This window comes from Setaria viridis, chromosome 8, assembly GCF_005286985.2.
Source record: "Setaria viridis chromosome 8, Setaria_viridis_v4.0, whole genome shotgun sequence".
Taxonomy (NCBI): domain Eukaryota; kingdom Viridiplantae; phylum Streptophyta; class Magnoliopsida; order Poales; family Poaceae; genus Setaria; species Setaria viridis.
In genome coordinates, this window is record NC_048270.2 from 38,357,342 (window position 1) to 38,384,256 (window position 26,915).

Here is a 26,915-nt window from a genome sequence, read left to right on the forward strand (position 1 = left end):
AAGCAGTCAAGATTGCATCCCGAGGCTAGGGTAGCCTCGTCTTTGAGGAAAACGGGCGAAGCTAAAACATGACAGAAGGCTGATCACTAACCACAGATAACCTCATTTGGGAGTGGAACGCCTTTTTTCTCTATGTGTAGGTCAACGCCAAAGGTGCCCGCGGAGGTTGGCTTCGGTCACGGAGCATGGGCATCCGAAGCTAACACCATAAGAGCCGCGAGGTCACGGAAAAGGAGTACGGAAGGCATGGTGGCGTGATTTGCGGTGCCCTGAGAGACCGCAAATCACGGGGCTATCAGGTAACGTGAAGCGGGTGACTACAGAAATGACGTTTTTGTATAGCATATCCCTGGAATGTAGTAGTTGAGCAGGTTACTTGAGGAATGTAAATGTATCGCTTTTGGAGGTTATATAAGGGCGACCACCCCTGTTGTAACGGACACGCGTTAATAGAGAAAGAAACCACCCACTGTCTGAATCATAATTGCTTGTCGTCCGAAGCTAAGGCATCCTCCATTCACTGACGGGTTGTGATCTGACTTCTCCTGTGCATGGGTCACAACAGTTCGGTTGGTGTCTTTTACATCAAGAAACAATCTATCTATAATCCTATCTCTATCAACCGAACCGGACTCAACAACAACCAAGTTCTATCCTAGTTCAACAACCTGAACTGGTTACAATGATGGCGCTATCTCTAACAGTCCCTCTCAATCGAAACTTATCTTTCTTTTGAAATTTAGATTGTTCTTGAAGTCTTTAAGCATTCTACTTGATAATGCTTTAGTAAAGCCATATGCTAATTATTCCTTAGTAGAAACCAGCCGCACCTCCAATTGTTTACTAACAACATGCTCTTGAACAAAATAAAAATTAATCTCTATATGCTTAGCTCTTGCATGAAAAACCAGATTTGCTGATAAGTAAGTGGCACCAAAATTGTCACACCACAACATCGGCGTCTGATCTGAAACTATACCAAGCTCTTTCAACAAAGATTCCAACAAAATTATTTCAGCTATAGCATTTGCCATAGATTTATATTCCGCTTCTGTGCTTGATCTAGAAACAGTTGCTTGCTTTCTAGCACTCCAAGAAATCAGATTAGGCACGAAATAAATAGCAAATCCACCAGTAGATCTCCTATCGTCAACACTTCCTGCCCAATCAGCATAAGAAAATACACTAACCAAAGTAGAGCTAGACGCTTGAAAATTTAGACCAATATCTAGAGTATACTTAATATACTGAAGTATTCTTTACACAGCTGTCCAATGAGTAGTAGTAGGAGCATGCAAAAACTGACATACTTTTGTTAAATAAAAAGGCTAGCTCAGGCCTAGTAAGAGTCAAATATTGCAATGCCCCTACAACACTCCTATACTGAGTACTATCATGAGAACTCAACAATTCTCCTTCATATTTCAAGAGCTTTTCACTAACAGACAATGGAGTAGAGGATGGTTTGCAATTCAACATGCCAACTCAAGTCAAAATCTCGTTTGCATACTTTTCTTGTGACAACAGCAAGTTCCCCTTTTCTGTATGTACTTCTATTCCCACGAAATAACTGAGGTCCCCCAAATCATTCAAAGCAAAGTCTTTCTTAAGATCAACAAGTAATGCCAAAATTGCCTCACTAGATGAACTTGCGACAATAATATCATCAACATAAATTAACATATAAATCATGATACCCGATTTTTTATAGATAAACAGTGATGTATCTGATTTAGACGAAACTAATCTAAGAGCAATGAGTTTAGAACTTAGCTTAGCATACCAAACTCGAGGAGCTTGCTTCAGTCCGTAGATGGCTTTGTCCAATTTGCACACAACATGTGAATCTTCTTTATCTTCAAAACCTGGGGTTGCCTCATATATACCTCTTCTTTCAGAACACCAAAGAAATGCATTCTGTACATCTAGCTATCTGAGATTCCATCCTTTTGATACAGCAATAGAAAGAACAAGCCTTACAGTGGCAATTTTCACAACAAGACTAAATGTATCTTCATAATCAACTCCATATTGTTGTCGAAATCCCTTTGCAACAAGCCTTGCCTTGTATCTGTCTATAGTACCATCAGATTTCCTCTTTAACTTTGAATACCCATTTGCAATCAATAATATTTCTACCATTTCTTTCTGGAACCAAATGCCAAGTTTGATTCCTAATGAGAGTATCATATTCATCTTGCATAGTCGCTTTCCACCTGGGATCACTCAAAGCTTCATGAAAATCGTGTGGCTCTTCGGTGGCTGAAAACAACCCATATATAATCATATCTTTGAATTGTTTTGGCTTTGTTATCCCACTTTGAAGTCTGGTATGTCGCCGAGATGTTGTAGGAGCAGTGTGAGGTGCCTGATCACCAGAACCAGACGGCACACCAGGCGGCGCGCCAGAACCAGGCAAAGAAGTAGCAGTCTTAGGTGTTTCCGCAGCAAATCCTGGCACCACAAAAGATCCCGGAGCACCAACTGGATCCGACACGGAAACAGGGGTAGCAGCTGTCAGAGGCACACCGGACATGAGCACCGCGTGCTCAGGCGGAGGCAATCCCCCCCCCAACGTGTCAGTCCAGGGCTGGTGGAGGCGGAACCAGTTGGGACGGATGCGCGCGCTGGCGAATCAGCCGCGGGATACGCACGTGTGCAGGCCGTTGGAGTCAGCATATCCGCGTGGGATTTGGTGCCTGGATTTTCTACACTAGCAGGGATCCAGTTGTTTGAGGAATCTGCATGTAACTGCTCCTGCACATTGCTTTCATCAACAAGATCAGGAGCATTAGCATTAGTAATATGGTCAGTACAATTTACATCCCCTGGATTACGAAGATGATCAGGTAGAAGAAGAATTTCTTTTCTAAGGAGAGCACCTACATTTGGATGTAGATGTGCAAAGGGAAAATAGGATTCATCGAAAACAACATCACAGGATATGTAAATGCGGCTAGAGGAAGGATCTAAGCATTTGAAGCCCCTGTGCATGGAACTATAGCCAAGAAAGGTGCATCTAAGAGAGTGAAAAGCAAGCTTGTGACGATTATATGGTCGCAAATTCGGCCAACAGGCGCACCCAAATATGCGAAGAGAACTATAATATGGTTGTTCATGAAGCAAGCACTCAACAAGAGTTTTGAAGTGAATAACCTTGCTACGAAGAAGATTAATAAGATAAGTGGCAGTCAAGAAGGCTTGATTCCAAAATTTGAGTGGCATAGAAACATTTGCAAGAAGAGCAAAACCAACTTCTACAATATGGTGATGTTTTCTTTCAATCAAGTCATTTTGTTGATGTGCATGGGGATAGGAGGAACGATGCGCTATACCAATTGTTTGAAAGAAAGAATTACATTTTTCATACTCTCCTCCTCAGTTGGTTTGCATTGACACAATTTTCTTATTGAGTTTGTGCTCAACTAAATTTTGGAAATTCTTCTAAACTTGGAAAAATATCAGATTTCTTTTTAAGAAGATAGATCCAGGTGTATCTACTATATTCATCAATAAAGCTCACATAATAAGAGTGGCGACCAATGGAAACAGGCACAGGTCCCCACACATCTGAATGAACGAGATCAAGAGGAGCACTAGATTATTTTATTGGACTAGAATAAGGAAGTTGATGGCTCTTGGCCATTTGACATGAATCAAAAACCGACTCAGGACTAGTAATGCTATCACAAGGAAGATTATTATTGCTAAGCACATGCTGAACAATAGAAAAAAGTAGAATGACCTAAATGACTATGCCACTTAGACGCGGATAGTTTATTGACTCCATGAACTTCTTTGCTAACTCCTCCTTGGGGCGAATTTGACTCTAGGGGATATAGACCTCCTTTGCATCTACCTTGATAAATTTTCTTCATTCCCTGATCCTTGATAAAAAATAATTTTGGATGAAACTTGAGAAAAGCATTATTATCAGAAGCTAATTTGTGGACAGAGATAAGATTTTTGTGGGCACTAGGAGCATGAAGAATATTTTTTAGATGTAATTTTTGGCTAGGGGTATTTAAAATTGAATGAACAATATTACTAATTTTCATACCTAAACTATTTGCCGCTTGAACTTGTTCTCGTGCATTATATTTGTCTCTGATCGTTAGCTTGTCAAGTTCTCCAATGATGTGATCTGTGGCTCCGCTATCTGCATACCTGTTTGTGTCGATGCGATAACCAGCAGTTGCAGCGCCGGCCACCTTAGAATCTTGCTGATATTTGGCATACCAGTTTGTGTCGATGCCATAACCAGCAGTTGTATCAGCATCTAGGCACTTCATGGCCTGCTTTATTGGATATTTGGCAGACGACTTTCTTTGGCTGATTCCCATTGCTTGCGTTGCCATGGTTCTGCAAGTTGCGGCCACCACTACTGCACCCATGGTTGCGGCCGCTGCTGCCACATCCTCTGTTGCCTCGTCGTGGAAAGCCTCCACAATTTGCCAAATTAGCTGAGGATGAGTACTGACCCCTTGATTGTAAGCCTCAAGACATAGCTCATAAGATATTAGATTGGAATATAATTCGGACAGGGAGATGGGATCCGCACGGCCAAGCATCGAAGAGACAATATGATTGTACTCAAAATCAAGACCATTAAGTATATGAGATGCCATCGCACCATCATCATTGATAATACCTACCGCAACAAGCTCATCCTTGATATCCACCATCTTCATGAAGTAGGTTGACGAAGTCATGCTACCCTTCTTGAGAGTAGACAGCCGCATGCGTAGATTCATCACACGTGCTCTTGAGTGGGCTGCAAACATTATCTGCAGTGCACTCCATGCTCTTGCTAAAGTTGTCTCTACCGCCACTTGTGCAAGCACTTCCTTGGTGATGGAGTTGAGCAGGTAGCTCAGCAATTGCTCCACCCATAAGTCATACTCGGGGTTCGCGACTGTTTCTTTCTTGACGTCGGCCTTCACCAATTTCATAGTCTTGGCCGGCTCCTTGATGGACCCTTCTAGGATCCGCATAAGCTGTGCACCATGCACAACATGAAGAAATTGAGCCTTCCACAAGATGTAGTTCTCCCTTGTAAGCTTTTCAGCCACAGGAGCTCCAAGTGGTGCCAGAGTTGAAGTGGAGGATGACACCATGGATGGGGGTGTTGTGCTGGCCTACAGATGAAGGGGTGGCGCCGGCCTACAGATGAATTGTGGAAGAAGATGCTCTAGTTACTATGTAAAAGACTAGAATGTGGTTGCCTATCATGACATTGCCACGGCTTCGTGTTAATATAGGGGAGAAGTCTCAGTAAGAAACAATTGAGGAGGTTGTTGTTATCTGGTTCAGCTGGTGTCTTTTACATCAAGAAACAATCTATCTCTAATCCTATCTCTATCAACCGAACCGGACTGAACAACAACCAAGTTCTATTGGAGTTCAACAACCTGAACTGGTTACAATGATGGTGCTATCTCTAACATGCCGGAGTTGTGCCGGCCAGTTGCCGGCCATTGCCGTACATCGATGGCGCTCCCCATTCCAACCTAACGTGATGTATCTTTTTTCTTCTAGATCTAAATTAAACTAGGACTAAAAGGGGAGAATTGAAAGTTAGTTCTCTACAAGTGATCACATGTGTCTTTGTTGAACGTCGGGTTTGCATTGACTGCTGCCCGCTGAGGCGCTCGTCACCGGGCGCCGCCGTATGCATCGTCATCGACGATGTTTTTTTTTCTTGCCAGGCGGCCGCTGCCGCATACATCACTGAGAAGGGGCGGCCGGCGAGTTCGCCGTCGGGCTGCCGCACCGCTGCCTGTGCACCACCTTCTCGGCTTCTCGAGATGACACGCACACGTACATTGCTGAGCAGTACATACGTGTGTATTTGAGACACCACGTGCATGCATTCTGGCCGGCGAATACTGTATATATATAGCCGTGTACGTATCTCGTACCGTCGTCTTTTTTTGTTTTTTACTTTTTTTTAAAGATTCACACAAATGATCCCTGACGGAAACATTTCAAAATATAGATTTTTAGCTTGGTGTCATCCACACTGAAACTAAGCTTACACATCTCGGTGCTAGGGTGGTTGACGTCTAGGTCGTTGCACTGTTGTTGACGTGGGTGCTGATATGGAAGGGGCTTGATGTCATCATAGATGGTATCGAGCTTGGCGCTTCCTTGGCGCCAAGCTGTTAGGCTAAGCGTAGATTTAGAACAAAGTAGTAAGTAAGGAATTAATCCCAGTGCTCACTCTTTTTTTTCTACATTTTTGTAAGCTCATTGAAAAAAGAATAGCCCGCTGACATTGAAGACGGATCGGAGGTAGTAGAAGACTCACGTCCTACGTTTTAATGGCGAAGCCGAAGCGGCGCGTGGTGATTTCCGACGAACGTAACTGCAGGAGTAAAGGGCATGCTTCCGATCCGTCTCACGTCCCTAGGAATCTCAAACAAAGACGAAGCGCCGTCGTAATTTCCAATGAAACGTAACTGTAGCAGTAGAAATCGAATCCGCATGGGATCGCTTCGTCTTCCGCTCCCAGTTCCAAAGGAAACACGTACAATCGATCTATAGTGCTTGTTGCCACCGCTCGTTGCTCCCTTCTTTCTACATTTTCTAAGCGTTGAAAAAAAATCCCACGGAACAATAATGTAGAAAAAAGGAGTGAGCATTAGGTTCAAACCCAGGCCTTGTCGACGTACAGTGTGGTTGTTGCTTTTTTTTTGGAACAATTATACTCATTTCAAACGTCGAGAGTCATATCGTAACAGCTCGGCATCGAGCTTAGTGCCATTCATACTGGCGTCAAGCCCCCTTCCATGTCAGCATCCGTGTCAGTAGCGCAACGACTTTGATGCCAAACTATTTTGGTGTCAAGACGTGTATGCGCCAGCGTGATGGGATGTTCGTATTTTGAAATTTTCTACCAGGACCTAGAATCTTAAAAAAAAATTGAAAACCAAAAAAGACGGGTACCGCTTCCATGGGCCATGTACAGGCTCCTGCGTACGTGAGCCCATTATTCACAATTATTGCTAATCTATACTATAAAGATATATATCGGCTTCTATCAGGGTTGCCATAGGGCGAACATACCGGCCTCTATTAGGGTTGCCGCCATCGGCAAGCACCCCGTGACGTGACGTCTAATGGCGACGGTTCCAACAGAGTTGCAGCCGACGAGATGAGCAGCGACGGCACCATGGATTGCAACGATGGCGGCAGCTCCGGCGAGGAGTACTACTTCGACGATGATTGCGACGGTGATGAAATCGATGGGTACGTCGACAACTGCGACAAGAAAATGAAGGATCACATCGTTCTCACAGAGGATGAAGTGCGTCGCGGGCAAGAAAAGATGATGGCTAAGGTCGCCGAGCTCCTGTCGTTCCCGCTGGGCTTCGCTGCCACCGTGCTGCGCCACTTCAAGTGGAACGAAGGGAGAGTCGAGGAGCGGTGGTTCTCCGACGACCGCCGCATCCGCGACGCCGTCGGCCTGCCAGCGGACGGCGTCCCCGTGCCGATGGCGCTCAGCGCGGCGGAGGCCTCCTGCGCCATCTGCTTCGCCGAGTACCCCGCCGGCCAGATGCGATCGGCGGGGTGCGCCCACTTCTACTGCGGCGAGTGCTGGCGCGGGTACATCGGCGCAGCGCTGGACGAGGGCGCGAGGTGCTTGTCGCTGCGGTGCCCGGACACCTCCTGCTCCGCCGCTGTCGTCAGGGAGCTCGTCGACGCGGCGGCCGGCGCCGAGGACAGGGACCGGTACGCGCGGTTCGCGCTCCGGTCGTTCGTGGAGGAGGGCTCCGGGCGGATCAAGTGGTGCCCGGCGCCCGGGTGCACTCTCGCCGTCGAGTACGTGGGCGGCGCCGACGGCGACGGCAACGCCGACGCGGCGGCGGACGTGTTCTGCGCGTGCCGGCACGGCTTCTGCTGGCGCTGCGGCGAGGAGGCGCACCGGCCGGTGTCGTGCGACACGGTGCGCGCGTGGCTGGAGAAGAACAGCTCATACTCGGCGACCGCCAACTGGGTGCTTCTCAACACAAAGCTCTGCCCCCAATGCCGGCGGCCGATCGAGAAGAATCAGGGGTGTATGCACATGACCTGCCTCCCTCCTTGCGGCTACGAGTTCTGCTGGGTCTGCCTGGACCCGTGGAAAAACCACCGGCGCTGCCGGGGATTCGGGCAGGGAGGAGCTCCCGACGGCGACGGCGACGGTGGTGGCAGCAGCCGGGAGGAGCAGGAGCAGCGGAGGAGGCATGCCCAGATGTCGCTGGACAGGTACCTGTACCATTACGAGCGGTGGGTGGCCAACTACACGTCGCTGGAGAAAGTGCGCCAGGACATGGACGAGCTTGAGAGCTCGGAGATCAGGAGGATCGCCGCCATGGTGGAGCTTAACGAGACGAACTTCGCCTTCCTCAACGAGGCGTACGAGCAGATCGCCCACGGCCGGCGGGTGCTCAAGTGGGCGTACGCGTACGGGTACTACCTGGACCCAGTGCGCGACGCGGCCAAGCGCGGCCTGTTCGAGCACCTGCTGGACCAGGCCAACTCCCGGCTGGACCAGCTGCACGACGCCGCCGAGCTGGAGAGGAGGGAGATCTTCTGCTCCAGCGCCGAGCGCACCATCGTCCTTGACCTGCTGAGCTACTACCAGGCCAAGGTCAAAGACCACACCAAGGCGACGCAACAGTTCATGGGCAACCTTGTGAAGGCATTCGAGACGACCGACCTTCCCGAGTTCAAGTCATTGAACTAGCCAGGCATGGATGGATGCAATGCATGGATGGGTACTTCATCAGAACTAGAGCGCTTCAGCTTTACTTCAGTCATTCTTTATACTCTTAGTTTGGACCATATTTAGTTAGGGTAATTTAGTTTTGTTACACTCAAAAGATTGCAATTTGGCTTCATACCGTATAACTTCTTTATTAGAAGCTATATTATCATTATTTTTACTGCTCCGGTTCTTGCATTGTGTGGTACCAAGCAATAGCTAGCACAAAATTCGGTAACTCCCATTGTCATATGGTCACAAGATTGTAGTTTTTTTCTTACATATGTCAAAATAGTTGTGGATTTTTTGAAACAAGATCTAGAAGTCATAGTAGTTTGAAAATGAGGTAATAGTTTTAGGTTTAACAAATTTTCTCAGTCTTATTCACTGGCATCATTTGTAAATTGCTTTCATAAAGTTTTGGGACAAATGGATGGCGGGCTTGAAACATCGGTTAAACATGCCGTTATTTACCACTTAGCAACATGAATGAACAATTCAAAAGTGAACTAGTACATTTTTTAGGAAGCTTCACCACAAAAACATAGTTAAACTTCTGTGCTATTGCATCTAGCAAGGAGAGATGATTTTAGTTCATTAGTGCATCCCCAAATGAAATCAACTTGAACAGATTTAGGCCTGTGTCTGGTTCTTTAGTCCATGGACTAAAGTTGGACTAAAGTTTAATCCATGGACTAAAGTGGAATAAAATGGCTGTTTGGTTCCATGGACTAAAATGAACTAAAGTCCATAAATACTGTTGAACAAAGAGCCTTCTTACCCCCTCACTGGTTTCCTTCTACCATCTCCATCATCTCCATCCTCCATCGGCGACGAAGCAGGGGCCGTCACTTGCCCTGATCGGAGGTGGTGGTGGCGCGTGCCGCGGCGGCCACCTCCTCCATGTGGCGGGGCATCTCCAGGATGCTGCGGTGGGAGTTGGAGTGCAGTAGCGTGCTGGGCCCGGCGAGGCAGCATCGGCGGGAGGCTCCACGGCACTGTCACCCGCCGCCGTCGCCGCCCCTTGGTCCTCGGCCCCACCACATGGGGTAGCGCCTCCAGGCGGCCCATTCCCGGCCGATGGACGCAACGGTGCCGCCTCCGCCACCACCTCCATTGCCATGGGGACGGGACGAAGCGCCGGGAGCAGGGTGGGGAGCGGTTGGCGGTGTTGAGGGGGAGTGAGCGGCCGCTGGCGTCGGGGGGAGCGAGCGGCGGGCGGCATCAGGGGAAGCGAGCGGCGCGCGGCGGTGGTGGGAGGGCGCAAGGGTGGGTAGGAAGGGGTAAGCGGTGTCAACCGAATATTTTAGTCGATTTTAGGAGGCGGTGGGAGGGCTAGAGGATTTTAATCACCTTTTAATCATGGTATTTGAAACTTTAGTCACCTTTTAGTCCAGATTGTAGTCCTAGAGAGGAACCAAATAAACACCCCCTTATTTTTGGTATGTTCCCACTTGTTGTCTGATTGAACGCCTCCTAGCCAGTTGTCAAAACATTTGGTTTCTGTAGCTAAGACATGTCAGTAAACATCGATCTTGTCCCTACCTTGTTTGCAAAATACAACTCCTCTATTTCAAATTATAGGTCATTTTAGTTTTATAGATGTTTTTTTTGCTATGCACACCAGCTTTGTATCATGTTGTTTGTAATTCATTGCATGCTCGATCGGAGAAGTCGAACCAAGTGAGAAATTTTTTTTTCTCTATATATGGATAGTGGACGTTCACCTTCTTGTGCGCGCGTATCTTATGTACTGCACAATGCACACCTGCGCCGTCCAACATCACGTAGCTGCACACCTGCACCGGCATTGTTGGGAGTTGGGACAGTCATCTCATCTGGGAAGGAAATGTCCGAGGCGCCGTTCCGAAGAAGATCCGCTGCACCATAACGACCCATCACATTGTCGAGGCAACCAACTCAGCAGCCAGCGCCGAGCTCGGTAGTCCTCGAGCACCCGGCGGCCGGAGCGCCCGTCGTCGTCGTGCTCGGCGGCACGCGCCCACGCCAGCGAGGAGGCACAGCTCGCATGCCCGACCATCGTCTGCATGCTCCTGCATGATCGAACTGTCCCGCCCGTGCACAGCAGGATTTCGTTCATCGCGGTTGATGTGCAGGAGGCCGGCCGGCGTGGGCGCGGAGGAAGCTGGCCTCCGAGGTGAGGTCGCGCCATTCCTCGCACACGGATGGGGATCTCGCGCGGCGCATCGTCCGGGAGCGAGGACAGGCTGCCGCGATCGTCGCGCACAGCCAGCTTCAATTCAGTGCAAGTTCGAATCGACCATGTTGATCGCTCGCCGTCCCACATGAGCGCGCGACGCCAGTGCATGGGTGCGGGCGGGGCGGCAGGGTCTCCAGGAGGAAGGACATAGGAGGCGGGCGCCGCCGGGACTCGCCGGCGCTGGGGCGAGCCACGGCGTGCGGCGGTCTGGCGGCTGCAGGGGCCGGACGGTGTTTGAGATACCGTCCGGGGCTGGACGGTGTTTCAAATACCGTCCAACCCCTGGTGGCCTTCCAGCCGTCCGTTGAGAACGGCCCATATCGACTGAATCGCAAGCGAGTCTCTGCCTCTTCCTCGTCAGACTTGTTGACCCTGACCAGTCCAGGTCCATGGACGCCAGTCACGCCGCTCGCTTTGCTCGCCGGAGCTCCGCCGCTCGCCGGCCCCGCTCCTTTATCTGGGGCTCCTACTGCACGCGCGCGGTCGAGAGACGCACGAGACAGAGGCGACGCGTGCAAGGTATCACACGGCTGGCCACGCGCAGGTGCTGGGCGCTGGCCGGAATGGCGGAGCAGGAGCGGTCGCGGCGACGCTGTTGCCGGTGCCGCGGCGTGATCCCGGAGCAGAATTTTGTAGGGTGCATCCTTCAGGTGAGCCGCGCTAGCTCTGGCGTACAGGACAGAGAGCGCGGAAAGTGTTTGTCGAAATGCCGCGGGCACGAGAGCTAGTGCCGCTCTCCGACGGCGTACAGGACAGACGTGATAGACTCATTAGGATCATCTAGGTGTAGATCTTCGGGTGATTTCGGTTTGACATTGTATAAACTTGGAGAATTCAGAGAGAGAGAGAAGTGAAGGACCATACCTTTGGGCTTGGCAGGGGAGGTAGAGTAGGAAGAAGTTACCGTGGGAGTGGTGACGTAGTATGGGCCGGTAGAGTCCACAGGGCAGTGGCGCGGGTGGCGGTGCTTCCCGCAGTGTGCCCACAATTGAAGGAGCCTTCTAGGGTTCTTCGGTGGGTTAGTGGTTGCGGTGAAACTCGTGTCTCGTGCCCCGGCCCCACCTTTCTCCTTTTAAGAGGCCCGCCGACCAGTGGTCAGTTGAGCGTCCCCGATCAGGACGTGGTCAAAGGGTCCGATTCAATCGTTGGATTGAGTCGGATGAGATCAATCCTAACAAGACGCTGCCGGCGCGCCTCAGCTTGCCATGAATGCTGCAGTGCATTGGAATTCCAAATATCTGCAGATAGGGCGGCAGCATCACGCGGACGGTGGCAAGGAAATTGACGGACACGGCGGCGGGGAGCCAGGTGATGAGCAGGACGAGCGACTTAGCGTTGCCGTGGCCGTAGATGGCGAGGTAGAGCTGCGCGAGGATGGCGCTGCTGAGGCCGACGCATCCCTTGAGCAAGCCGAGCAAAGCACCACGGCCGTCGTCCGGGAAGTTCTTGATGGAGGTGATCACGGCTCCGGTGCCAGCGCAGATCTAGGTGCACATGAGCCGCGGCTGGCGAGGGAGAGGTAGTGTAACAACCTAGGTTAATTAAATCTTAATTAATCCTAAGTGAAGCCATTAGAGCCTAAGTGAAGCAATGAGCAGCAATTACCCAAGTGAAAAGACCCCTTTGCCCCTAAAGAGCTTAACAAGTAATTAGGCCATAATTAAAATTTTTATATAAGAACTTGAAGATTTATCCAACTAATAGTTGTAGAACTCATCTTTGCCAACAACTTTTGTAATTAGAATTTTGTTTGAATTTGAGTCGAAGAAGGTCAAAAACTAAAATCACAACAGGAGTACATTGAAGTCCTCCAAAAACTCGTCCGGAAATTTATGGTTTTCCTTAACTTTGCAACCTTTTATCTCACAAATCTTTACCTAAACTCAAGTCAGACCCTTAGTAGAAGTTGGATTCCTGAGACCAAAGAACAATTGCTTCCATTACACATTGGCCCAATTCAAAATGGAAACCATTCAAAATCTGAGTCAGAGTTGACCAAAACGCTGAAAATCACCAAATCTGAGCCGGCGTTCTGCCGAAGTTTGAACCCCTGTATCTTCAAATCCACTTCGATTTTGAACTCGAACCTTTTACAAGTATTGAACTTGGACTTGAGGCCTACAAGTTTTGTAAAGGGGGAAAAGGGTGTGCAGTTCACGCTTTGTGAACAAATTGTGCCCGAAGACCGGCTCTTCAACCTGTCCCGCGATTTACTCACGCCAGAGTGCGCCCACGCCGAGCCGCCCATGCGACGTCGCCCCATGGCGCGACATCACCAGCACCTCGCCGTCACCCAACTGGTAGCTGCGACTTGACAACTCGCGCACCCAGCTGCCCAATCCCACGATGAGCTTATCCCTCCCCTGCCAGAGCCGCACCCTCCACCAATCCGCGCGCGAACTCCGCGCCTGCCGCCAATGGCGCCCCCGCAGTCGCCGGCCCACTCCTCCCCGCCAATCGGCGTCGCGACAGCAACAGCATACATGCGCTGCTCCGCCAACCAGCACTCCGACAACCCCTCCTCACCCGTGCACACCTGCTCCTCGCCAGTGGCAGCCAGCTTCGCCTGCCGCGCCCGTCCGCGCCAATGGCTCTACACCGCAGCTTCGCCCAGCGCTGCCCAGACACGTCTCGCCCGTCCGTTGGCTCCGCCCGGCTCCTCCGCAACCTGCCTGGCCTATAAAAGGCACCAACGCCCCGCCTGAGCTCCTCGCCCAACCTCCTTGCGTTTGCCACCGCCTTGCTCTGCTCCCGCTCAGCACACTGCCACACACCCCGCCATGGAAACCCAATGTCTACGCCTCGCAACTACCCCCTGAGCGATCCTAAGTGCCACCCGTGCCTCACCAAAGCCCTCCAAGCCGCCGCCAAGCAAGTTCTAGCAGCCAGCTCGCCGGCGCATAGACCCGTCGTCGCGGATCTTTACCCCACGGTGGACGCCCCTCTTCCAGCCATCCTCGTCATCAACCAACCACCCAAACGGAACCACAATAAGACACGGATCTTCATGCTTGTGCTCATTTTCCTCTTGGCTCAACTTTCCGTGCTCGTTCCCGCTCATGTCGACGGCGTTCCTCGCCGCCCGCGGAGCTCCTATGTGCTGCCCCCTTCTTCCCCATCTACGCTGCTCAGGGAATCCCCTGACCTTGGGGAATGGCGCCACCGCCCGCCCCTAGTGCTGCTGCGCCGTTTCCCCCTGTCCCTGGCCGGTCGTGCGCCTGTGCTGTTCGCAACCTGCCGTCCTGTGCGATCTGTTCCGAGGAAGAAGGGCGAGGGCACGGTTGTGAAAAGAAAAGAGAGTCAGGGGGTTATGGGTTAAATGGCTAGTTTTATGTTTGAAGGTGGAATCTGTCCAGGGGTGTAGGCGCAAAATCTAGGAACCCCTGCGCAATTAAACCGTAGACGTAAGGGTTATATTGTAAGTTTGTTTCGGTTATTTGTTTTAAATCGGCAGAAAATTCGTTTAACTTGGAAAATTCACCAAAACTCGTAGAAACTTTAGAAAATTGTCAAATTAATTTTGTTGGACTCATTGTGCTGTCTACTTTCGGATAAAAATAAATTTCGCACCTGTCACTGTAGAAATGTTGCAGTTATGATTTATTTCATGTGTAGGCTATTTAATTCATTATAAATCAAGGAAAAATTCTAAAAAGATAAATCCAACTCTGAAGTGTGTGTTTCTGAGTATAGAAGCTTGTAAAAATGAATTAGAGCCTAGCTCAGATAGTTAAGTCACTGTTTTAGTATATTAATTGAAATCGGTAGGTAAATTTTCCTTGTTTTCATAAGTTTCAATCCAAAGAAGATGAAAAATGTAAAACCACCGGGAGTAGCTCAGTGATGAACTGTGTTTTGTAGGAAAAATATGGAACTTGGTCAGAAACAGGAAGAAAAGCCACTTTCCTTTTAGAGAAAGATAAATAGGATTAATATATGGAAAATAGATGTCCTTCTCTAAAAATTTTGAAAAATTCACCAAAACATGAATATCACCTCTGGAACAATTAAAAATGGTTACATACTTTCTACCTTACGCTAATAAAGTAATTTTAACTATCTTTGTGCACCTTTAATGGACCCAAAACTTTTACAGCAGCTTATTAATAACAAGGTTAGGTTACTAGTAAAGTTTCATCATCTTTTGTTGCTGTGTGGTTCATGAAATAAATTTGGGAAGATGAACTGGATTATACTTTATACGCAATAAAGAAATTGTTAAGTAAGAATAACAATGAAAAGAATATATTGGAAGAGGTACAAAAAGACATTCAGAAACTTAATAAACTTTCTAATATGAAGTTTAGCCAACTTGCTCCACATATATGTGTACACAATCACCATCAAGGAACATCGCGCGATTAAATTGTGAAAGTGTTGTTCTTTTGCAAAATCGATAAATGTGCCTTGCAAACAAGTTTCTTTTACAATAAGTTCTGAAAATGCTATTCAGATCATCGAATCAAGGTTATCATATCATTGCATTGCATCTCATGTAGAGTTGAACGTTGCCGACGACACTTACGAGTTGCACCTGACGCCAGAAGGAGAAGCTGTAGCTGATCTGCATCAAGTGGGAGTTGAGCTCGAGCAAGAGCAAGCAGAAGCCCCACTAACCCCTTCTGAGTTTGAAGGCAAGCCCCGAAGCATAAATTCCTATGTTTTAATTACTTGCAATACAATCGTTTGCCTTGTTTGTGCATTTATGTTACAGGAATTGTTTGAAACCATAGATACATGAGATAGGTACCCTTTTGATATGAACACTAGTATTTGATGTCGAGTAGTTGCAATGCTTAATAGGACCTGGTAAAAGTCGAGTGATTTCCTGTTGCTCGCGAGTTATAGGAGTTGATTGCTTTCTTTTTGTAACAACTATTAGGATGATGGGTGGGGTAGGGCTACTTGCATTGTTTTGGTGGTCGGTGGATTGCCTCGTCTGTTTAAATGAAAATGGACTAAGATCGAGATGTGATAGTGTTCGTGATCAAGTGTTTGAAAATACTAATCTCATACCTAGTATGGGATAGGGAAGCCTAGTACCTGATTGAACCAGCGTGGACCTTTACCCCGCTGTCTCTGGAACTGGGTTCCCATGGTGCATCATGTGGGTACAAGTGCAACCTCGGTACGGCGGAGTCCGGGACCGTTGGGGCATTGTATGCCAAAGGAAGTGGGCTCTGGAAAACACCGCGAATTGATGGGGACGGCATGATATATGTGAACCCGGCGCAGCAGTAGCATATGTTGTGGGATTAGGTTCGCCATGCATGGTTAATAAATTCGAATCGATTCGTCTGCCTCTCACAGTTTGGGACTACTTGATCGCTATGCTACACTAAGTAAGAATGAAACATGAGGATGAGATTAATATTGATGCTTGCTATTAATTGCTTGGAAAACCATGCTTGTGTAGTATAGTTGCTAACTTAGATTGGTAATTGAATGTAGAACTTGTGGCTAAAATATTGAAAGTAGGGATCTACACTAGTCGCTTTTGGCAAAAATAAACCCCTCTAGCCAAAAAGCTTGCATGTCTAGATGTTGGTGGAATAGTACCATCGGTCAGTTAAGTCTTGTTGAGCGTAGTCGCTCAGTCTTGCTTGTGGCACATCTTTTCAGGTGTTGAATTGGATGAGGTTGTTGCAAGTGTTCCTTGGTCTTTTTAGCTCCCTTCGGGTTGGACGGTTGAGTGGGATCCCTCCTCGGACGGCGAGGTCAGGGGTCAGTGATGTCATGATTGGCTTCTTCATGATATCATGCATCGACGTTTAGTTTTCGTTCATTTTATTTCCGCTGCTTGAACACTCTGCAAATTATGTTTGAATTTTGAACTCTATGTTGTAATAAATCGATGCACTTGTTTAATTCTGGATGGACTGTTGCAATCTCTAGAACCACTCACCTTCATGTGAGCTTGCTTTTCTCGATCCTGTATCAAGTGATTTTATCGGAAGGAATCTGACGGACGACCAAGTTGACTCGCTTAAAGTACATGATCGCGTATTAGGCAACTTAAGTGTGTGCTTTAGTCGAGTTAATTCGGACGGTTCCACCACAGGTAGACCATGAGGTAGCTGGCGAGGTTCATGGTGGCGCCAGCTCATGGGTTCAGGCTGCCAGCTTTGGCAGTTGCTCATGGCCTACAACCTTTACTTTGCAGCCTGCTGCTTCAACAAGGTGGCTCTCAGTTTCTCCACAATGACCATCATGCAGGCCATGGTGGGTAAGAGCAGGCTGCATATTGTGGATTATGGTATGCATTTTGTGTTCCAATGGGCAGGCTTGCTCCAATTGCTAGCCAGTAGAGAAGGTGGCCTGCCAGAGTTGAAAATCACCGTAATAGGCCGTCCCAAGCCTATGTCCTGTCCAGCTGAGCAGATCGAGGAAATAGAGTGCCGGCCTGGATGCAACCATCCCAAGGGAGAGCAAATCTCGATTGTTGCTGGAGCAGGTTGTGCTTGGTCGTTGGGCACTGAATGCCATCGCTTGCGAGAGCCTGGACCCGTGGACCGTGTGGACCGCCCTGTGAAGTATAGGCGGTGGCAGGTGAGAAACCAACGGGCAGGCCTAAGGCAGTTGCCCCTGAAATCAAGCATTGTAGAAGTAGTAAAAGATATGGTCCAGAAGCACCACCACAAGGACTTTCTGATCTGTACTGTGAGGATGGGCAATGGCTTCTGCAAGGATGGATGGGGCGTGTCCTCTTTGACCACTCAACATGGGTAGCAGAAGACGCCTCCTCTCCATGAAACTTTACTTTTCCTGACGCTGAATGGTATAGCAGCTGATGCATGTTTTCTTAATATCTTGAATTCAGGTATTCTGCATGTTTTTTTTATCAGTGCACGTAATGCCGTATCAGCGACAGATTGTTCAGAGATTTTGCTGAATTGGCATATGCCTAGAGACAGACGGATGAAAGCCTACAACAAAAAAAAAAGACAGGGGAAGCAATGATACAATACAGATTGGATTGGTTTAATCATTTTAATACTTATTTTTCAAACATGGGTCTGAAATCTTTTATAGAAACAATTAAGGGGGCGTTTAGTTACTCGAGCTAAAGTTTAGTCCGTGTCACATCAAATATTTGGAGGCTAATTAGGATGACTAAATACAAGTTGATTATAAAACTAATTGCACATATGGAGGCTAAACGGCAAGATGAATCTATTAAGCCTAATTAATCTATCATTAGCAAATGTTTACTGCAGCAGCACAGTGACAAATTATGGACTAATTAGACTTAATAGATTCGTCTCGCCATTTAACCTCCATCTATGTCATGAGTTTTGTAAATAGTCTACGTTTAATACTTCTAATTAATTAGTATCTAAATATTCGATGTGATAGGTGTTAAAAATAAGTAGCCGGAACCAAAGGCTCCCTAAAATCGTCTGGCCTCCATATTCACTTCATGGTTCGTGGGTCCCTCACATCGTTGTCTTCTCTGGACAGCTGGCCTCTTCTCCGGGATGTACGCTAGCTGGATGAGGCTTCACAACTGAAGTGTCAATTATTTGCGCTCTCTCACGAATTCATTTTACTGAGTTGGCATATATCGAGAGCTTGATGGACATCATTATTGATAACCTAATGCAGTAGCGGATCTAAAAAAAGACTGCTACGAGGGGCTTCTTTCCTTCACTTCTACCTCTGGCCCCTCCTTTCAAGCTTCAACGGAGGTAAATTTGAGGGTTGGGCTTCTTTCCTTCATCTTCCACCTCTAGCCCGTCCACGCTTCCAGCAACAATAGAAGGGGCTCGCGCAGGGAGGAATTCTTATCCACAAGCTAGGAGGAATTTAGCCAGGTCTTTGATTTTTTTTTCTACCTCGATCCGTCCCTGCTGATCCACATCAAATATCTTGCTCGACCAATCAATGAGACCCTAGACACACAACCACTCTTTTCTGTACTCCCAATCTGGCATGCATATCAATAATGGATGCTCACCTACACAAACCAACAAAACTTTGTCTTACTCTTTCATGGATAGTGCAGGTTTCATATAACCAAAAAGCTAAATGGAGAGGTCCCAGCAGACTTCCCTCAAATAGAAAAAGAAATATTTCACCAATTTCTAGAAAATGAACTATTCTCTGTATTAGCTAGCTTTTACATATATGTGTATATATATATATATATCACATATATACTCGGTTATATTTGGTATGTGCAAATTTATTTGCTTCTTAAAATTTGTTCCACGTAAAGTTATGTCTATAAGATGTGGATCTAATGGAAAAGATAATTTTATAGTCCGTATATGTAATTTGGCCACATAATTTGACTGCTCTTTATAAAAACAAATAACCACATACACAGTCCTTTATATAGGGGTTCTCATTCCCTTTAGGCTCACGTACTGTGATACTCCCTCAGTTCTAAATTGTAAGTCGTTTTGACTATGTCTAGATGCATAATAATATCTATGAACCTAGAAAAGTCAAAACGACCTACAATTTGGAATGGAGGGAGTAAAAAAAGGAGGGGCATCGCCGCATCGTCGACAACTAAAATTAATGCCAGTGTGCTGGTGGCCTCTCACCATCAGATTGCCTATATGCAATCCTATTTGCTGACTTGACTACTAAGGATCTGTTTGGTTTACATTGCTTATGCATAAGCAAATAAATAAGTCTGTTTGGTTTACATTACTAAAGATGTTTGGTTTGAGTTGCTAAACTGCATTGAATGAGGTTACTTTTGATATGTTTGCCTCTAATAATTGAGAGAGAGAGAAAGGGGGAGTCACCCAGCCATAAATGAGGGTAGGGGGTAAAGAGTGACTTTTAGCAACCTTGCTTATGGGCTAAAAATAAGCAGCCCCATAAGCAACCCAATAAGCAAGGGTGTTTGGTTGCATAAGCAAATAAGTTGCTTATGCATAAGCAACTCAAACCAAACACCCTCTAAGGCTATTCCCAGTGGTGTTTCATTGCATGGTTTCCTTGAGTGCCATGGTTTCCAAGAGCGCCACAATCGCGTGGTTTCATTGCATGGTTTCAGTGCAGCATGAACGAAATAGTGTCCCCCAATGCAAATTAAATTTCCTCACATGGTTTCATAGATGCGCCATAGCATTTAATTATCAAGCATGGGGTTAGACACAATTGGATGAAATGAAACTCTAGCCCCAATGCAAGTTTCAACAGGTTTCATATTCTTGGAATCAATGCATAATACATTATTTGATCTGATGAAACTCCTTTCCTCTCTCTCCATAATTACCTTGTCATGTCATCACAAATGCTGATTGTGACATCCTGGTCCAACTAAGGATGAATTGAGCCCACTAGAGGCCCATGTGAGTGGCATGACATGTGTGTGGAGAATAGTCCTACCTTGCTAGTTGAGGGTAGGTTTCACCAACATATAAACCCAAGTGCCAAATGCATTCCAACCTCCGGGTTAACCCTTTTACGCGAAGCGAGGATGAAAGCGTAAGTGGGGTTGGCGCGAGTGCGTGTTTTACTCAGTGTGCGAGTAGGATTGAGCCATATGTTGGGACTGGAGCATTACAATTGAGCCATATGTTGGGACGGGAGTGTGCGTGCTAGGGGTGTGGACATATGGCGCATGGCTTGTGTGGACCCTATGTGGTCACACAGCATGGCATATGTGCCGACACTACACGCATGGACGTGTGCTAAGAGGGAAAGTTCCTAGTCAATTGTCCTAGTGTATGCGGGTATGTTACCGACCAGGATGTTGGGTCCTTTAGGGGGGTGTATGTGACATCCTGGCCCAACTAAGGATGAATTGAGCCCACTAGAGGCTCATGTGAGTGGCATGGCATGTGTGTGGAGAATAGTCCCACCTTGCTAGTTGAGGGTGGGTTTCATCAACATATAAACTCAAGTGCCAAATGCATTCTAACCCCCGGGTTAACCCTTTTACGCGAAGCGAGGACGAAAGCGTAAAAGGGGTTGGTGCGAGTGCATGTTTTACTCAGTGTGCGAGTAGAATTGAGCCATATTTTTGGACTGGGGCGTTACACTGATGTGACACTGTATTTAATGTGCATGAAACCTTCATGAAACTTGCACTGGGAATAGCTAGTTCTCAGTCTAGGTAACTGTGTCACCGTATTTAATGTGCTTGAAACCATCATGAAACTTGCACTGGGAATAGCTAGTTCTCAGTCTAGGTAACTATGCACTGAGGCTAGCCTAAGAAACACAAAGAGGCTAGCTGGTTATTAGGCTAGTCCCAGTGCAAGGTTTAATTGCACTGTTTCCAAGGATGCCACATCATTCCATGAGGTGTATTCTCATGAATGAAACGGGGAGTCCCAGTGCACAGTTTCATTTCACGATTACATAGGATGCCCATGACATTTAATTGTGAGGCATGTGATTGGATAGGGTTAGATGAAATGAAACTCTATAGCCCCCAATGCAAGTTTCAATAGGTTTCATAGTCTCGGAAACGGTGTATACACAGTTTCATCCTGATGAAACTCCTTCCCTCTCTCACTTCATAACTACCATGCCATGTCATCACATATGCTGATGTGTCACTGTATTTAATGTGCATAAAACCTCTATGAAACTCCCACTGGGATTAGCCTCAGTGAATTTGTTTGTAAACTCTAAACAATTAGTCATAGTCACACGAATTAAAGGCAATGAATGGACCATTATCCTATCCTTAGCTAGTACTCTCTAAAGTGTGCATTTATTAAGTAGGGGCAGGACTAGAAAGTTGCCGGTGGTAGAACAACAAATATTTTAAAAGCTCTTGTCTATAGCACACTGAACATTTTTTTCTCCCCATACTCGAGTTTTATTTTGGACCACTAGATCTCCATACAATGGTGAATCTCATCTCCTTCCTTCTGCCAAGCACCTTCTTCTTTCTGTCTGAACTCATCTGATCTGGCTGGCACTCACCCCCACCATGCCCTCCTCCCTCATCTTTGGCAGCCGGAGATGTTGCTTCTGTGCCAATGATGAAACGATTCAACATTTATTTTTAGTGTCATTTTGCACGCACAATATAGTCCATCACACATGTGGTTTCTGGTCTTCCGCAACCTCATAGCATATCACATATGTTTGGGAATTGGTTATGGGGTATAAGCAAAGAAATGAAACCACTAGTCCTACTAGAAGTGGCTGCTACTTGTTGGTCGCTGTGGCTATGCAGGAATGATTGTGTCTTTGAAAGAAAACTTAATTCATCTCCTTCGCAGGTTATCTTCTCAGTTATTCATTGGCTTCGTTCCTGGATTATACTACAAAAACCAGCTTCACAGGACTTGCAGTGGCGTCGCAACACTTGGCTCATGTGGCCAAGGAGTTTTTTACCTAGGCACATGGGTGGTCGTCTAGTTTACGGATTGATAGCCATTAGCTCGCTGATTATGCACTTTTTCTTTCTTTCTTTTGGCTGTGTGCATCCTGGAGATGCAGAAGTCAGGAAAATAGTTCAAGAAATTTGTATATGTAAAAACCTTGAATTTAATAAAATTTCCCTTATAAAAAAATCTTTGGCAGCTGGAGATGCCAGATCCGCCGCAGCTGCCATCCACTCCTTCACTAACCCATCGATGCATGGAGCCCGCCCCTACCAGCTTCCTACACACCACCCGACCAGTGGTGCTGCCATTGCCGTGTTGCCTCATCACCCTGCGCCCACCACCTCCGCCATGCAAGCATACTGTCCGTTCGTGTTTGACCAAGGTCCAGCAATAGAGATTAGCTCGTGGGAACCCAAACCCTAATCTCATCAAAGGCGGAGGAGGAGTTTGCTGCCTTGGATTGGCGAAAAGAGAAAGAAGCAAAAATTGGCTGTGAGGGGACAAGAAAATGTTTGAATAAGCTAGGTATTGCTTTCCGGTTTAAAAATGTTATTGGAATATGCGTGTGTTGGCCATGTTAACATGTAACGGTGTAACAGCTTGTACGTGCAGCTTAGATCCGCTAGAATAGGGCAGCTAGATAGGACAGCTCTTGTACGTCCCTGCCTTGTAGATGTACTTAACGAGTTAATGCAATCGTTGTCGACTTGACTCTCACAACTCTCTCGTTTATCTCGTGTCTCTCCCTCATTTCATGGTATCACACGGGATCGAAGGGGCTCTTTCATTACTAACCCCTTCGCTTCTCGATCCGATCCTACCGCTTCCACTCCAATGGAGGGCGTTCTCGATCACTCCTCCGGCAACTCAACTCCTCGATCTCCTGCAAGCTCCCAGGATCACCTTTGGGACATGATGGATCGCGCGAACCAGGCCGGGTGTTCACCATCCAATCGTTGTCAACTTGGCTCACATCCCTCTTATCTATCTCATTTTTCGCTCGATCAAAGAATAGTCGAAGAAGCTTTTCCTCAAAAAAAAGTAGAAGAAGCTAAATAAAGCAGCAAATATATTGTGACACGAAGTAGTACACAAAGCAAAAAGATCTTATTTTTATGTACTTGTTGTAGATCATATATAATTGCTAATTTCATATTATTTAATACTTTTAATCTCAGAAAATTAAGTGCGCACTTGATGCCGACTCTTTTCTTCCATGTGTTTGATATAGACTTTTCTTTCATTTAGTGTAAACTATTAGAACTTGGAGGAAATTAAGCATATGTCACTGGCGTGGTAGCGAAATTAAAGGTGTGAAGATACCACTCTACTCACCAAGGTTGTTCAAAACCATCCATGAATTATGCAATTCAGATCTACTGTTTTCGGCTGTTTATTTGCCAGCCTGTGATACAAAGCTCATTGTAGGGGGAAAAAAGAAAGCTAACAAAGAGGACACAGTCAGTGAGGTTTGCTTGATACCAGTCACTCTAACCACTAGGTTAGGCGACCTTTCGCTATATATTTTTTTTGTTATTGGTGTGAATGTTTCTTTAATTAGATGAGACTCACTATGAGCTAAAAGGATACTCTTTGTAAGACAAAATTCGAGTACTCTTAAAAGTGCATTTATTAAGTATGGGCAGGATGGAAAAAGATGATCAGTTGCCTTTGAGTGGTAAAACAATAAGTATTTTAAAAGACATGTCTAAATACCACACCTGAAATTTTTTTCCCTCCCCATACCCAATTTTTTTCGGACCATTAGATCTCCATCCAATAGTGGATAGCCCATCTTGTTCCTTCTACTATATATGCACTTCTTCTTTCTGTCTAATGGAACTCAGTATCCACCGCTGCCGTCCACTCCCTCACTAACCCCATCAATGCATGGACCATGGAGCCCCCCGCCCTACCCTATCCAAACAGCCGACAGTGCTGCCATTATCGTGTCGCCTCATCACTCCTGTGCCCATTTCTGGTAAGGGGAGAAGAAAATGCTTGAATGAGGTATATTGCTTTCCCATTGAAAAATAGTAGAAGAAGCTAAACCAGCAAGTCTGATCTTGTTGTTGTGAGACGAAGGAGCATCCCAAAGAAAAAAAAAGATCTTATTTTTGTGTACTTGTTGTAGTATATCATATAATTGCTAATCTCATATGTTTAATATTGTTAATCTCAAAAAAATTAAGTGCACTTGACGCCGGCTCTTTTCTTCCATTTGGTTTAAACTATAAGAACTTGGAGGGAATTAAGCACTTATATATTTTCTTTCCATGAATTATGCCTAAAAAAAGATCTAGTGTTTTCGGCGGTTTATTTGCCAGCATGTGATATGAGGCTCACTCTAGGAGTCTATGGAAAAGGACAGCACAGCAAGAGGAGGACGTCAATCAGTAGTGAGATCTATCGCCGGGCCTCTATAAATGGGCTGTACCCAAAGGTAGCTAAGCATCCATATCGGGCATGGCTTCCATGCGCTCGTCGTCCTCATCCATGGCTCTCGCTCTGCTGCCGCTACTGGTGGCAGCCGCACTGGCTCCCTCTCTGGCTTCAGCTTCACCTGCCCTCGACAATGGCGAGGAGCTGCTGATGCTGGGGAGGTTCCATGGGTGGATGGCGGCGCACGGCCGGTCGTACGCCACCGAGGAGGAGAAGCTGCGCCGGTTCGAGGTGTACCGGAGCAACATGGAGTTCATCGAGGCGGCGAACCGGGACAGCCGGATGAGCTACCGCCTCGGCGAGACCCCGTTCACAGACCTCACCCACGACGAGTTCATGGCCATGTACAGCAGCAACGACGACGACGGCCCGTCGTCGTCATTGTTGTCGGAGGAGACGACGGTGATCACAACTCGCGCTGGCCCCGTCCACGAGGGCACCGCCGCCGTCGAAGAGCCGCCACCTCGTCGTACCAACCTGACGGCGGCGGTGCCTCCGAGCGTCGATTGGAGGGCCAAAGGCGTCGTCACAGCAGCCAAGTTTCAAGGGGTGTCCTGTTGTAAGTAACATCCAAAACAAATCATGCATGCGATCTCGTTGTCATCGTCTACTCCATTTATGCAAGCTAAGTAACTAAGTAAGTGTCCGTGCAGCGTCTTGCTGGGCGTTCACGTCGGTGGCGACGATGGAGAGCGCGCAGGCGATCAGCACCGGCGGATCGCCGCCGTTGCTGTCGGAGCAGCAGCTGGTGGACTGTGTCACTCTCAACCACGGCTGCAACAGAGGTTGGATGGACAACGCCTTCAAGTGGGTGATCCAGAACGGCGGCATCACCACGGAGGCGGCCTACCCCTACACCGGCAAGGACGGCATGTGCCAAACGGGCAAGCCGGTCGCGGTGAGGCTCAGCGGCTACAAGAAGGTTTCGCCGCCCGGCAACGAGGCGGCGCTCATGGAGGCCGTGGCGCAGCAGCCCGTCGCCGCATCCTTCGACTACAGCGACCCCTGCTTCCAGCACTACATCGGCGGCGTATACAACGCTGGTTGCTCCAAGTCCGGCGTCTACACCAAAGGGGCGTGCAAGACAGCGCAGAACCACGCGCTGGCCCTCGTCGGATACGGGACCATGCCTGACGGGACCAAGTACTGGATCGGTAAGAACTCGTGGGGTGAGAAGTGGGGTGAAAAAGGCTTCATCTATGTCCTTAGGGACTCGCCGCCCTTGGGCTTGTGCGGCCTTGCGGCGCTCCCGGTTTACCCTATCATCTGATGACGACCCCAGCCGCCGTGCACCTCCATCATGTGTGCGTCCCTCCGTGCATACTTATTATATATAATGAATAATTGCACGGTACTACCTAGCTATTCACTTGTGTACTCCATCATGTAAAGGTTCGGATGCTACACATGCATCCTTGCCTATAATAAATAAACAATTAATATATGCTACTCCTTCCATTCTAAATTATAAATCGTTTTAACTTTTTTAGCTATGCACCTAGATAATACATTATGTTTTACTATGTATCTAGAAAAGTCAAAACGACTTACAATTTGGGGTAGAGGAAGTACCTCCGTTCTGTTTTATTTAAGGAGTAAAATGCACTAGCGGTAGGTCTCCAATCTCCCAAAATGCACATCGGAGTCCCTAAACTTGCTAATCGGTTCATGTGACACTCAACTCTCCATAACCCACCTTAAACTGCGTACGTGGCATGCTGACTGGGATGCTAACGCATGGAGCGGAGGATGGAGAGCAAGAGAGGTAGGAGGGGGCGGGGTAGGGGGGAGGTGATCGCCGGTGACCATGGGGGAGAGGATGAGAGTTGAGTCAGGACGAGCTCTGGTTGTGCTGACAGGGGGAGGTCGGTGCGCCGCAGAGGCGGGGTGAGCTTGATGCGCCGGATAGCATGAGCTTCGGCAGCGCGAGATTTGCGTGAGCGTGACGGCAGAGATCATTTGAGAAAAATGGAGAGAGAGAGAGAGAGGAAGAGAGAAGATAGGTGGATTTGACATGTGGATGTCAACACACAGTAGTTAGCCCATGCATGCCATTTAACATGGGTTATGAAGATTTGGATGTATTATGTGAACCGATAAGCAAGTTTAGGGACTTAAATGTGCATTTTGGTAGTTTGGAGATCTAGATGACACTCGCTACCGATGCAAGTTCATGTGCGTGCATTTTACTCTT

At 47.4% G+C, this 26,915-nt stretch overlaps 2 protein-coding genes and 1 non-coding gene across 3 annotated transcripts; 2 read left to right on the top strand and 1 right to left on the bottom strand.

Annotated features, from left to right (window-relative positions):
* Positions 1-4,507: 4,507 nt before the first annotated feature.
* On the bottom strand, positions 4,508-4,649 carry LOC117834917 (small nucleolar RNA Z247). Its single transcript, XR_004635870.1, has one exon. It is a non-coding gene; the product is annotated as a small nucleolar RNA Z247 (small nucleolar RNA).
* Positions 4,650-7,073: 2,424 nt separating this feature from the next.
* LOC117834638 (probable E3 ubiquitin-protein ligase ARI7) lies at positions 7,074-8,755 on the top strand. Its single transcript, XM_072290333.1, has 2 exons — positions 7,074-7,608; positions 7,729-8,755. The coding sequence occupies exons 1-2, from the start codon at positions 7,157-7,159 to the stop codon at positions 8,729-8,731; spliced, it is 1,455 nt and encodes a 484-aa protein (XP_072146434.1). The 5' UTR covers positions 7,074-7,156; the 3' UTR covers positions 8,732-8,755.
* A 15,967-nt stretch (positions 8,756-24,722) lies between these two features.
* LOC117866305 (ervatamin-B) lies at positions 24,723-26,170 on the top strand. Its single transcript, XM_034750492.2, has 2 exons — positions 24,723-25,280; positions 25,375-26,170. The coding sequence occupies exons 1-2, from the start codon at positions 24,746-24,748 to the stop codon at positions 25,989-25,991; spliced, it is 1,152 nt and encodes a 383-aa protein (XP_034606383.1). The 5' UTR covers positions 24,723-24,745; the 3' UTR covers positions 25,992-26,170.
* The last annotated feature ends 745 nt before the right edge of the window (positions 26,171-26,915 follow it).